The 14,592-nt window shown below is 39.6% G+C and overlaps 1 protein-coding gene across 1 annotated transcript in view; it reads left to right on the plus strand.

Moving 5' to 3' along the window:
- CCSER1 (coiled-coil serine rich protein 1) overlaps positions 1-14,592 on the plus strand; it is a 647,497-nt gene that overhangs the window by 1,711 nt on the left and 631,194 nt on the right. The window contains exon 2 of the mRNA XM_026084203.1: positions 2,223-2,410. Coding sequence (XP_025939988.1) covers positions 2,223-2,410 — 188 coding nt within the window. The remainder of the gene's footprint in view (positions 1-2,222; positions 2,411-14,592) is intronic.

Consider the following 14,592-nt stretch of genomic DNA (forward strand, 5'->3'; position numbering starts at 1 on the left):
GCCTCCTTTTATAGCCTTGTTATGAACAATAACACAGGTTATCTTATATTGGTGTGCGTTTCAAAAGTTTCTAACTTTTGCTTGCTGTATTCAAAGAGTGTTACAGACTAACTTAGAGTGAGTGTTACTGTCACAGATGACTAGATTCTGTTTCCATCTGAAATAACATTGTGCAAGTTTTCATTACCTAATCTGTGAAATGGAGAGAGTTAATTATCATTGAATTTTCGTATTGGATCTTTGGCTAATTAAAAGTAGTTTGAAGCATTTGGAAATATTAACAAGATTAGGTGGAAAAGCTGTGTCTAGAAATCACAACCTGGAGAGCTGCAGATGAATAAAGGCACCAGGCCTTTGCGTGAAGGACACCTTTTAGATGACATTTAGCTCTGATATAGTTTTTCTCAAAACAGCCTAAAGACTGATGCACTTCTTGCTTAATCATAAGGCTTCTTCTGGGTGCGCCAAAATTTGTGAGAGTTTACAAAACTACATTTATAGTGTTACTATTAGAAGATGAGTGTAAATTTGTACAAATTAATACCCATCCTTTTGCTTGGACATCTAGGTATGTAGCCTATATATGCATTTATTTATGTATGGAATCCTGCCTTTTGAATTTGTCCCTGCACAGGTTTAGTTGGATATCTCATACATAAATGGCAATATGAAGTTAAATTTAACCACCAAATTAGCTTTCATGAGAAGGTACCTCTTCACTTCAGAAACTTAGTCAATTGGGACAAAAAATACTTCCATTTGTTATCTGTCCTGAATGCTCTTTTTGGTCTTCCTTGCAAAGTTAGCTCATCTTTGAATGAATTCATTCTGACTCTGACGTAGAGTGGAGTAGTTGTGCTGCAGAATGATATGGGAGCAGCTCAGTGACTTTTAGAAAAGGAATACACAATGCTTTTCAAACTCATGCATGTGCAGAAGGTATATATTTAATCTGTACATCTGGAAGGCGGCACACTGGAGTTGAAACTGCAATTGAGAGACTTCTGTAAATGGGACTTGTGTTCACAGAATCGCTAGAGCTAATACTGCACTATATACAAGTCTGTTGTTAATTTTTATGGTTTTATAGTCCTGTTCAAAGTGCAATTCTTTTCAACTTCTTTCTTCTGTAGTGAAAAATATATTTAATATTAGGAACTGGACTATAGAAGGGAACTATTAAAATAGACATAAAATCCAGCCATATATGAAATGAAACAAATACAGAAAGATGTTATGTGGGGTTCAATAATATAGGCAGTAAGTAGTTGTATCTGTTGTAAACAGTGTGTTTTGGAGGAATTTTTAGTACATTTGGTTTTGCTAAACAGTGTTTAAAACCAAATGTGAAACCAAAAATATTTCTGTGCATTTTCATTTGGTCATAGATATTTTCACTTTCATAGCTGGTCTCATTGCAGATTTCATTGTAGAATACACAATGAACTTGACATTAATGTATGAGCAGGTATGACAAGTCATATATTTCTTAATAGAAACTTCTATGTGATATAGATTTTTTTTGAAAAGCCTTAGAAAAATGTCTGTTCTCTCTCCAGTTGCAAAAGAAGATAAGATTTAATGTGTTATATTTATTATACTATTATACTTTTTTCTTTCCCCATCTCTAAATTTGCCCTACCACTACAAAACCTATTTTTTTCCTCTTTCCCAATGTGGTGTTGTTTCACTGTAGTTGGGAAGTGGGATTCAGCCTGCTGGCTGCAGGAGAGCCCAAATGCGGGACTCACCTGGGAAGGCTGCACAGAAGCCAAGACCGCTGTGTATCATTGTCTTATGCAATGATAATGTGAGGCTTTGGCTGTCCACGACCTGGACTTGCTTTGAGACACAGGGTAAGACAGGTTGGGTTTTGCGTCAGTGGTAGTTTCTCTGATGGATTTTACTGGGCAGCAGTTTGGAAGCCTCCTAGAATGAGGAGAGAAGGAAAGGGAAGGAGTGAAGGTCCTGCTGGATTCTTGAAGAAGTGGACTGAGCATACCACTCAGTGGGAGCTGAACACTGAACTGGTGGCCTAGGTCGCACTTTTATCTAGATAAACTAGATCCACTTTTTCCAAATCACCTAAATAATTATTACTGTAGCACTGTTAGCTGTTCCCATTTAGTGTAAGCGTTTCAAGCAGAATGGTGTTCTCCTTAATGAAATATTTGTAGAAAATAATTCTCTGTGGTAATTGCTGGTTGCTTCTTTGTCCGTAGTTGATCTTGCCAGTAGTTTCAGTCCATACCGAGAAGGCAGATTTATTGAGAAACGACTGAGATCCTCCTCAGAAGGTACTGCTGGAAGCAGTCGGCTGTTCATAAAACCAAAGGATGGAAACACAGAAGAACTTAACGGTCTACGAAAGCAGAGGGCAAGCTCATCTTCCTCAAAAATGAACAGCATGGTGAGTTTATTCTCATATGTGTATGTTTTTCTGTGATTACTGTAATTATAATAACCAGCAACTTTACAAATAATGCAGCAACTTTACAAATAATTACTCATACAAAATGTTGGCCCAGGCTCACAAAATGTAGTCCAAGCTCAGGTGCAGAAGTAAAAAGTACTTTTTTCAGATTGTGACAATGTGAAAAGTTTGTATATTTTCTCTGAAGAGGTTCTTACAGTCACGCTTTGATTTGCCTGGGAATAAAGATAGGGGGAGAGTGAAATGTAGCAAATTTTGGTATGTCTACTTCCGCACTTCAATATAGAGCGCCTGATTCCCCACTCTTGTGCAACATTTTCAGTGTTACTGTGTGATTTCATGGAATCATTCCTGCTATTAATCAGAGGAGATTCAGACCAAAAGTTGTGCACAAAGTTCTGTGTAATGAGGCTAATTTCAAAGGTCTGAATGGTCCCCTTAAAATTGGTGACAAGGTTAAATGCTTTCACTCTGAGCAAAAGACAGCGAAAAGAGGAAAGACTTCTGAGAATCCTTGAGAATCCTTAGAACTGTGAAAGTTTAGAAACTATCAGATAAGTATGGGAGAGTACTTTAGAAACCTCTTTTGAGTGAAGTAAATAGGAGGAAATGACTGACTTAAGTCTGCTTTTCTATAGCCGGTGAGAATAAACATCTTAAGATGAGTGTAATTTACATATATGCATGTGCGCTCCAATAAGAGAAACTAGAAACAGCAGTGCTTCTCCTTTTTAGCTTATGGAAATCCTTAAAATAAATTTTATTGCCATTATCAGTTTTAAATATTTTATTCAACATGTTGACTGAACAAAGGAGGATTCATTTTGTATCCATGTCTGAAAATAACTTTCCATGGAAAGAAAAAAAACTTGAAGTTTCTTACTCTTGCTTACTGTTGTTAACCAGATCTATAAATAGATCTGAAAAGGAAAAGCCCCTTTATATAACAGCCATTATGTTGCCATGATGTGGGACCAAAGGTTTTCCTAAGAGATATGAAAACATCTGCCTTTTGTAAGAAAGAATTTTTGCAGGTTTTTGGGGATCTGAAACTGGTTGATCCAAACTGATGTCAGATTTCCAGTTGTATGCTCTTTTTGTGTAGCTTTACAGACAAAAATGCAACAGCTAATATCTATTATTCAGGCAACTTCTATGACTCTGTGCTCTTTGGCTGCTACTAAATGTAACATCTTATTTCCTCTGCTCTTGAGACTTGCACGGATTTGTTCCTGGTTGGTAACTTAAGAACAGGTCCCTAGAGAATGACGTAAAGTTTGTCTTTTGTCATGGTAAATCTCACCCATGTGTCTGAAAGTATCATCTAAAGATCCTTTGTGGCTGAGCTCACAAATGCCACTTCGGATGGCAGGAGAACAGTTAGGTCAGTAGTGAGGGCATTCTTATGATGTATGACCAGTGGAGCACAGGCTTTCCTCTGTGCTGGTGTCCTTGAGCAATGCTCGCTAAAACTGCAAGAACGATTGAGTTACTTGGCTCAATTGTTCTTGAGAAACACTTGCTTCTACGCTCGCTATGTGTAACCGATGCAAAATTACCTATGCTTGAATGACAGGATTATTTTTTTCCTTAGCAGTTGCAGAATTTTCAGATTTATCAGTACTAATTAATTTTATACTGGCCTTTCAGCTAGTAAGCAAATTAATTTTAAGAAAGAGAAGTTTTTGTCTATCTATCTTGTTTTTTCTTTTCTAGAATGTTGCCAGTTTGTCAGATGATCCAGCGCAGTAATGCAAAATTTATGTCAATAAAAAAATTGATTTTTTTTTTTGAATTATTATACCCAGAGATACAAGATAAAGATGTTGAATGACTAGATAGGAGAAGAAACCATAGTGCAATTAAAGCGTATAGTTACAACATATTTCTCTATTGGTGCATATAAGTGAATATAAGTGAAATATAAGTGAATATCCTAATAACAATGAATAATATCTTATTTTTCAAAACCACAACATCTTGACATTTAAAGATGCTGTTTTCATGTAGGCATACAGAGCATTACGTAGATGTACTTCCTGCCCTAAAAAGCTCATTAACCCTGGCTCAAGCCTGTAAACCTTATTTGGGTCATTAGGCCCAAGCTATTAGGCAGATCTTTGCTTTCATTTAAATAGTTGGCTAGGGTCATGCCTTAGCACTTCATTCTATTTAGCTGTGTATTAATGATGCAAGTGGGAAGCTGACAATGTCATTGATGTCAACACTGTAAAATTAGGGGGGAAAAGGAAGGGGAGTTGTGATTTGGGGCTTCTTTGCATTTTTTTTTTGATTATGAAATCCACTTTTTTCTTTTTTTTTTTTTTCTTCTATTAGCAAGGTTGTTCACAAATTCTTTCATGATTGCTCATGCTTATTTGTATTACAATCACAGACCAAGAACTTTCACATCAACTGTAGGATTACTGTGCACACTCATAAATGAAAATAAAATTATTCCTGCTTTTCCCCCATACATAATATGGTCATCTTCATATGTTAAGAAAATTGCTAGATGAAAACTTCTGTATTTTAAAAAAGAGGAACAGGAAGAAGAAGAAGGGAAAGAAACAGAAGACAAGACTAAGCAGAGGTTCCTGGAAGAAAAGGAAATTAAAAACTGAAGAAATTTGAATGTTCATAACAATGCATATCTAAACAGTAAAAGACCCCTTCAAAATAGTTGTCACAAACAATTAATGTTCAGTTCTGTATTTGACATCACAGACTGTTACCAGTGAATAATCATAATGGAGAATAATTATATGCTAGGTAAAGAAGAATTGGAGCTGCTAAACAAAAAATATTATAAAAATAATTGGAAACCTAATCCACTTTTATTCAGCAATCCTGTATATATTAGTGAATTAGGAACTTTCTCATGTGCCTAGAAAATCATTAATCCCTCTCTTCTGTGGATATTTGTATTCATTTTGTTCTAGGTTAGAAGAAAATTAACTAAAGATGTTTAACTGATTGCAAGTTCATTTGAGATCGCCTAGTTTTCCCTGATGAGGTCAGCATTGCTTTTCAGTTTTATTCTGTGGCACCAAGTGGAGTAACTACAGTTGCTGGTTCGCTGGCATCATTCAGAAGTCATGTTGCACTGAAGAAGCTTTGTAGCTTGTAAGATACCGTTTCCTCACAGATTGAAGAAGGCCCTTCAAGACCCCGTTACTTTCCTTTTTGTTGCTGGCAAGCAGTGTGGGATTCTTTTGCTGAGTGGCTGGAGGGCAGCAAGAGCCGGAACAACTGAGGAGAAGCTAGGTATTTACAGGATATGAGGGGAAAAAAAGGCAGACATTAGCATCTGAGAAACTGTTGTTCCTCCTAAACAACTCACTGAACAGAATATTCTTACGTGATTGGCAGTGCTATTTTCTAAGATATTAGGTAAAACCTTGGCTGTGTGGAACTTCTGAATATTGAGAACATGAATCTAACCTACAAAGAGGGGTCACCAGCTCCCCCAGAAGTGGAATCAATTCACTTTTGAGATACTGAAAGGAATTTAGACACTAGGGAGGAGCAGTGCTTTTAAAACCAAGGTGTAGAGTGAAAAAAACCCTGTTTCAAAATAACCCACTCTGTGCAAATGTGTGCACTTTGCAGCAATGTAAACAAAGAACTGAACTGAAACAGACTCATCAGATTAACTGCTCAGATTACTAATTATATGTTTTTAATCAGTGCATGTTTTGAAGCAGTTGTGCTTGTAGTGACTGATTTATGCCACAAGATGTCAATATTTGACTAAAAATAGTTTTAGACTTTAGTATTACATAGTAATGCAAAAAATTAAAACTGAAATTGAGGACCTGTTTTTGGAGCAGTTACATGTTGATTAGCCCATGCACTATAATAGAGCCTTTTCAAGTAAACATGGTTGAAACTGATGCAAATGAAAGGGATTCATACTGCTAGAGAAAGTCTGGTCATGAAAATGTTCGAACGATTAAGTTAGCATTTACAACTTTAAATATTTAGACATGGAGACTAGTTAACTATGCCTGATAAGACTGGCAGAGGCTATGACTGACCTCTCTGTTCTCCACTCGGGTTCTCCTTCTTTCTCAGTGTGTAAGATAGGCAAAAAGAAAGAAAATAGAAATGCAAGAAAAATGCAAGGCAACATGGTAAAAGAATGACCTGAAATATGCAACACTGCAACCATGCAAAACCAATGAGAAGAACGTAAACCCTGGCTGTTGATACATAGGAGGAAATGCGAATAACAGAAATAAAACTGAGAATGATATGGTCAGACTGCAATATCACTGTAAGTAAATTCTTGAAGAGCATCAAGGGACAGAACTCCGGGGAAAAATGAGTAGTTGTGCTGGAACGTGTAGAATTAACAGCAGAAGTTGATGTGAGCTTGAGCAACGAAACTATCCATCACTTTTCATAGTAGTGGTTGATGTGGAAAGATGACTCTCCCAGACATCATTACCAGTAATAAAAAGGAAATGTAATAAAGAAATTAAGCTTCTAATAGAGATTTTGAAATGCTAACTTAAATCATAGTCACTAGAACTGGATGGTCTTAGAGGAAGACATGAATGAAGGTAGCTGTAGGTAACAACAGGATAAATAAAAAAGAATAGAGGACTGTTGGAGATGCTAGATCACAATGCTTAACTTCAGCACATGAGCTGTACCATGCTGTATGCACACATGTGCATCTGTTTTTAATCTGACTAGAAATATGACTGAATGAATGCAGTAGAGTGAGACTATCCATATCTGTTGGACTGTCACAGACCTGCCTTTCTGCCGCTCTGTGTCTCCATTAGAAAGACAATATTTGGTTGTCCTTGTGACTGCTCCTTGTACACACCTGGCTATCAGCACATGATCTGCATGACTAAAAGGGACCTAATCTTTCTGCTTTTTCCTTTCTCTGTGGGTGGATGTTACTGCTGTCCTCCATGTTCTACAGGCCCCCTATCTTTGGACACTCCCTTGAGCACTAATTTTTCTTGAGTTTCTTATATTTGAATCATGTCTTAATGTTGCCAGTTCTTCTTTCTTAGATTCAGATACAGCCGGTGGTTTTCATCCTTGCAGGCAGAAATTTTTATGCTTGTCCTCAGGGCTGCATCTTCCTCTTCTTTTGCCTGAAGTAAGGCAGCCTTGCCTACTTGTGTCATTCCAAGTAGGATCGCACAAGTGCTTTTTGTGCATTGTTGCTTTCACTGTACCATTTCTTTGCATCTTTCCCATGATTTCAATATATTAGAATTTGTTTGCTTCCAGTTCAAGGTCTTAAGGTTACCCCAGCTCTTTTCCTCAACTTTGACAGTGTTGCAAGTCTTCATTAGCCGCTTGTCAAACTGTGTAACAGTTGAATTTGTGCTTTTTTTCACACTGCCTATCATGCACTGGCGTAATTGCTGTTGCCACCAAAACACATATTTTCTTTCTTCATACCCCTCTTCAATTTTATTTTTTATTATTTATTTATTTATTTATTTTGCCTAGCCTACGAGTAACATGATGCTGATTAGGTAACTATTGAACTGAGTGTTTTTCAAGATGTATGCCGGTATTGTATTACAGGGTTTGGGATTTCTTGCTTACCCATCAAATGCTGATGCTTGGGCAAAGTCTGCTTTTCATTATATTTGCACTGTGCTTGTTGTGTAGGGACACTTTGATTATCTAACATTTAATAGTATATGTCAGTAAGTATATACAAAAAACTGTGTTGGAATACAGGGTAATATTTCATGGGCTATTGCAGGGTTCCATTTGATAATGGGAGGGATTGAATATGTCAGTTATATGGGAGATTAAACAGTAAATTTGTAAAATTAATGATTGACTAATTTAGTGTAGAGGGAGCTGTCTGTAAGTAAAGGACATAAAGGTAAATAACTGGCACAGAAATAGTGAAATACTAGCAAAAGAAATATGAACTATGAATGGTTGAGATTCTTAGCATATCTTCTGAGGGAGTAGAATGGCAAAATATAGCTCACTTTAATAGAAATGTGTTATGGTGCCTGTTCAGAATGTCTGTTTTTAATCATTATCTGTCTAATTAGCAGCTGGTATCTAAATCTTAGTTAGGTGTCTTGAATATATTGTGTGAGTCACTGTATCTAGATGATTTGGGGTAACTTAGCAATTAATAATCAGGTTGCTAGTGTACTTCAGGAAGTGCACTTGCAGTGTTAGAGCAAGTATGCGAGCCAGTGTATTCAGATCTATCCCTTGCCCTTTATATTGTATGTAACAAAGTAGTAGCTAAGTCTGCAACTCAGGAAAATGTGAGCAGTACTTTCTCTGGCTTTATTAATGTTTGAGTAATCCTATTATCAAACATTGGTTCTCCTACCCCTGCTTGCTATGTCGTGAGAGAAACAACAGGGTTCTGTGTCCCCATGGGCTTCACTGAATGTACATCCGAGGCTGCTAGAAGAGCAGAAGAGTAAGGGCTAAAATGGTTTTGCTATATTCATCTTCTCTGTGCTGGATAGTATGACAGTTTGCCAGTATGTGATGAGGAACTAAGCATAGGTAAAATAAGGTTGGCTGCCAGTCTTGGTAAAATTGTAGTGATTTTGATATTTGTTCCTAGTTCTTTTACATTATTTTATCCCAGTCTTTTCTCCCTGAGTATGGACTTGACCTTCTGCTTCATACCTTCCAGCAATTTGTATGGAGCATCCAAAACAGAGTCTATTTGGAAGCTGATGTTTTATGGAATCTGGTGGCCAGCACGTTAGCTGGAGGATGCCAGCAAAAATACATGAGTTGAATATTTTATGAGCTAAAGCGGGTGACCAGTAGGCTTAAAAATGGAATTGAAGGTGGCTGGTTTTGTGGCCTGTAAATGTGACCTGTAAAGGCTTGAGACATCCCTGTGGGATACACTCTCTCTCCGTCTACAGGCTGTAAATACACTAATGATTGATGTCTTAACAGCAAATAAGCTTCTCTCTTGACAGCCTCAGCTGGGAAGGCAATGAATTAAAGGTTTTGGAGAGGATCTGAGTGCTCAGGGTTTCAGTTCAGATTCAAAAAAGCCAGAACAACCCTTTTCAGATATTCCAAAAGTGTTATAAAAATATGAACCAGGTAAGCAGGTTGTCCACACTCCTTTAATAACCTCTAGACAACCTTTTTTAGAACTAACAAGGTTATGTTTCCCTGAATAACTGCAACCTGTTGTTAACACACTGTACATATATTACCTCTAGTATCTGTGATGTTCACACAGTTTTTTTTGTTGTTGTTAAAATAGGCTTTAGGTTTTGTTCTGTCATTGAATTATGGGATTTCTACTTAATTCAAATTCATCTCTGCTGTGTTGGTCTTCTCAAGGGAGAATATTTAGCAACATCAATTCTTATTGAACTATTCAAGCAAACCCTGTAAGGCTACAGTTCACCCTTCATGTGAAGCGGACTTGACAGCCTTCATTTATAACTAGCTTTGTACTAACGTAACAAGATTTCTTCATTTGCAAAGAATATGGTGTTTTGCTTCTTTGTAGAGGAAACTGTGAAAGCCACTTAAAGCAAGAACTGTCAGGTCTATTTGGATTAAAAAAAAAAAAAGCTGAACGGTGCTATCTGAATAGGAATAAGCCACTGATTGCAGGTAAGTAGTACTTTGGGGCCTCATTTTCTTAATTTGGCACTGAGAAAGCACCTTTCAGATGCTATAAGCATAAGAAAGCTGGAAATGGTGAACTGGGATTTAGGTTGTCTGTGATTCTTAGGTCAAGTTAACTAGAAGCTTTTCAGCTAAATACCTTGTGGAAAATTGTCTGTTGTGTAATAAACATTTCTTAGCATATTAAGAACTTGTTAAAAAAAAAAATCAGATTGCAGTATTGCAGTCACACACTTTGAATTCATTCTTGAGATGTAGCTAACAGAAGTTACGCAATTAAATACTTGTGCTCTAATGTACTATGCAGTTCCATAAGGACACGATCATTATAGTCCAAAAAAGGGTAAGCAACAGTTTTAACATTGGCGTAATTTTTAGAATTGAATACATTTATGTTAATACAGGTAGAAGGTGAATTGAGTTATTAGCAATTGTAAATCTCAGAGTAAGCATGGTAGTGGATGAATGTGTTGCTACAGAGTGAAAATAGAACATAATTTGTTCAGTTGAATATCGGATATTTTCTTCAAAAGTTCAAACATAACAGTGCCTGTTATAAATATTGTCTGAGTTAATTTACGAGTGACTGGACTTCTAAAGCTGCAGATAGTTGTCCTCTATAATGTTGTGTTTGTTTTTTTGTTTTCATATTTTTCATGAATATTTAGATATGTGTTGAGATTTGCAAGCAAATACTGTTGCATCCAGTTCATGGGTTTTTCTAACAAAACACAGTTCTCTGTTAGGCTAGCTACATCCCATTAATTGTTCTGAAGCCGCTCCTCTTTCTGAGTTGGCAACGTTATTTCTAAGGTTTTCTTTTCCCATATAAAGTGAAAGATTGCCTTCTATGCAAGTGATAAAACATGCAATAACGGTCTCTGTTTAAACACATAACTATATTTGTTCAGGAAAAGAAGTTTTGTTCTTTTTCTGTTTTGACTTGCACGTTTTAATTTCCTATTCACCATTACGTTTTCCACAAACATGTTCTGAATGCAAGCAAATACTGTTATGCACTGTTTTTGGCAAAGACTATTGTATGGTCTTCAGTCTGTTTGTACGTGCGGGCTACTGAAGTCTGTACATCACCACCTACGTGCCATGGCCAAAAAGACACCTCACTTGTGATGAAGACCTTTACCTTTTCTTCACTGCCTGCCAAGCCATGGGAGTGTGGGAGAGGTCAGGGATTTACCAAGGATTAAGCAGTCCTCCAACAAATCTAATCAATATTCCCTGCCAATTCTTACCGTATTTTAATTGGTAATAGGGCTGGGATAGAATCACAGAATAGTTAGAGTTGGAAGGCCCCTCTGGAGATCTCCAAGTCCCACGCACCCCTGCTCAAAGCAGGGCCAGCTAGAGCAAGTTCCCCAGGGCCATGTCCACTTGGGTTTTGAATATCTCAAAGGATGACGACTGCAACCTCTCTGGGCATCACTCTCACAGTTTAAAAAATTATGGGTTTTTTTTGTTTGCTTTTTTGTTTTTGTTTTTCCCTCTTTTCTTTTCCTGTATTTCTACTCTGCCTGTACTGGTACATGCGGTATTCCTCCCTTGGTACAGGACTTTGCATTTCCCCTTGTTTGACTCCATGAGGCTCCTGTTTGCCCATTTCTCCAACCTGTGGTGGTCCTTCTGAATGGCAGCACAACCACTTGCTGTAGGAGCCACTCCTCCTAGTTTTGTATCATCTGCAAACTTGCGAAGGGTGCAGTCTGTCCCATCATCCAGGTCATTAATGAAGATGTTAAACATGAATAAATACCTTCTAATATAGCATTATGTGTTTCTGTATTCCTTCTTCTCTGAGCTGCACGAAAGGACTTACCATGTTGTAGTGACAGAGTACGTATCATGCAGATGTATGGGAAGGATCCAGGGGTAGGGAAGGAGGAACAGCTCTACAGTCTGGACATAGTACCCCTGTTTCCCTTTCTTTGTCAGCAAATCAGCCTCTTATAGAATGGGGTGTCTCATGATATAGCTGGAATAAGCAGGTGCTGACCGAAGAGTGTGAGTTTTGCATACGAATATCAGTCCTTTATATGATCTGTATTTTTCAAAATCCAACCTTTCTAGCAAATATTTGAAGAAGCTGTATACAGGAGAATATCTGTCTTCACTGTATCGCTAAGATCTTAGCTGCTTTGGATCAGGACTGCCTTTCTGTTCCGTGTGTAGGTTCTAGCACAGCGATTTGCTGCTTCAGGGACTGGCGTTCCCAGACCTCGCTGCAACGCTACTAACAGACTAATACCTGGAAGAGAGCTCCATTGAGGGTTCCTGATTAGGCAAACCACATCTGGTTTAGGTAGTCCCCCGAGGGGAAAATTACTTAACAGCTGGGACAGTGCTTGGGGAAGTAACATATATATTTGATCCGGTTTTGTACTTACTGTGGTGTCTGCTATGGATACTGCTTATTTAAATTTTCCTATTAGTTTGAATGAAATAATGTAAAATGAATTCCTCAAAACAGTACAGTTTATTAACAGGATGTGATCAGAACTGGCAAACTGACACAGAGTAGAGTGCTACTGAATTTATGTGAATGTATATATTCATAAACATGCATATATTTTTATATATCTATCTATAAAACTTCATGTGTGGCTCAACTTCAGAAGTTATATCCCCTTTAAAAAAAAAAAAACAATTGCTTAACACAGGCATTTTTCACTATATCTAAAATATAATGACCAATATTTTCAAGCCATTTTGGCTTTTTAATATATTAAGAATGTTGTTGAAGCATCATGAAAGCATATGGTTTTTTAAAGCGCAGCTAACAGAGGCAGCGAACAGACGCAGCAGTTTGCGCAGCAGTGTTTGGGCTCTGACTAGAACTTGAGGATCTTGTTGGAAGTTGTGGGCTTTCTGAGGACCCCCGAGGAACTAGCAGGTGATCGCTGTGAACAGGAAAGGGGAAGCTAGGCAAGGACAACTGCAGGAGGCCTTGACTTTTCCTGGGAAAAGCTCATGGGAAAAGCTCTAGCTAGGAGTGGCTGCTGCTAACGAGCTCTTGGTTGCCCCTGGCCAGAGGGAGTTTGGGCCTTTGACCCCGGTGGCCCTTGATGAGGGCGGGTCAAGCACCCTCTTAGCCAGTGCTAGGGAGAGGCCTATATAAGAGCCAGGCCTAGAGCGCAGCGAACAGAGGCAGCGAAGAGAGGCAGCAGTTCGTGCAGAAGGGCGCACAGAAGGGGCCTTTGTTTCTGTTCCCTGTGGTGTACGCTTCCTCAAGTATGGTCGTGACACGCCGCACAGCGCGTTCCCCAGTGGCTGTTGGAGTTGCTGTGTCAGAGGCTGCGACCCAGACYGACCCTCTGACAGCAGATGCAGCYCTSCAGGTCTCAGGCTGCAGGGAGTGCTTGGGGCCTCTCCGGGAGGCCTGGGCTGGCAGCCAGCTCTCCTGCAGGAGGTGTGCTGCTGTTGGCGAGTTGTGTTTTCAGGTAAGGGAGTTATGGGAGGAGGTCAGTAGGCTGCGCAGCGTCCGAGAAGATGAGCAAGAGATAGGGTGTTCTCGGAGACTGTGCAGCTTCGGGAGTCCCAACCCCTCACAGCAGTGGAGTGGCCGAAGGGCTCTGTGCTGTGTGAAATGGTACATCATAACATCATAGAAGAAGGCTGGAAACTGGTCACTGCTCGTGGGAGGAGAAAGGCTCCTACTCCTCCCGAAGACTTGCAGCTGAAGAACAGGTTTAGTGCCCTCCAGGATGAGGAGGAGATAGGCATGGCTGCCAGGGAAGTACCTGGGACAACAGACCCTGTGCCTTGCCGGAACGCCCGGAAGAAGCGGCAGGTGATTGTTGTGGGGGACTCCCTGCTGCAGGGGACGGAGGCATCTATCTGCCGACCAGACCTCATGTCTAGAGAGGTTTGTGGCCTGCCAGGGGCTTATGTACAAGATGTCATAGAAAGACTGCCAAGGCTTGTCCACGCTTCGGACTATTACCCACTGCTGCTCTTCCATGTGGGCGCCAATGACACCAARGGCAAAYTGSARACCAKCAAGCAGGATTTCAGAGCTCTGGGGATGGTGGTCAAGGGTCTGGGAGCCCAGGTCATCTTCTCCTCAATCCTGCCAGTGGGGGGGATGGATGAGAGGAGGAGGAGACGGACTTTCCAAGTTAACGACTGGCTGCGCCGCTGGTGTTGGCAACAGGGTTTTGGTTTCTACAACCATGGGACCCTGTTTGAAGATCGACAACTGATGGCGAGAGATGGGATCCACCTCACGAGGCGGGGCACGCGGGTCTTTGCCAACAGGTTGGCCAACCTGGTAAGGAGGGCTTTAAACTAGGAAAGACGGGGGAAGGGGAGAGTTATAGTGTCAGGGTAGTTGGCAAAAGACAGCTCAAGTCGGGATGCCTCCAGCAGGTGAATGCAGCCAGGGAAGTGCGCATGGGATGTGGCTATGGAGGAYCCTCTTTTACCCCTCCTGGGAAACCTGCATGCTCGATCACCTCCCTGAAATGCCTGTACACCAATGCACGCAGCATGGGGAACAAACAGGAAGAACTAGAGAT

The sequence above is a fragment of the Apteryx rowi genome, unplaced genomic scaffold, assembly GCF_003343035.1.
Source record: "Apteryx rowi isolate R43461 unplaced genomic scaffold, aptRow1 scaffold_63, whole genome shotgun sequence".
Lineage (NCBI taxonomy): Eukaryota > Metazoa > Chordata > Aves > Apterygiformes > Apterygidae > Apteryx > Apteryx rowi.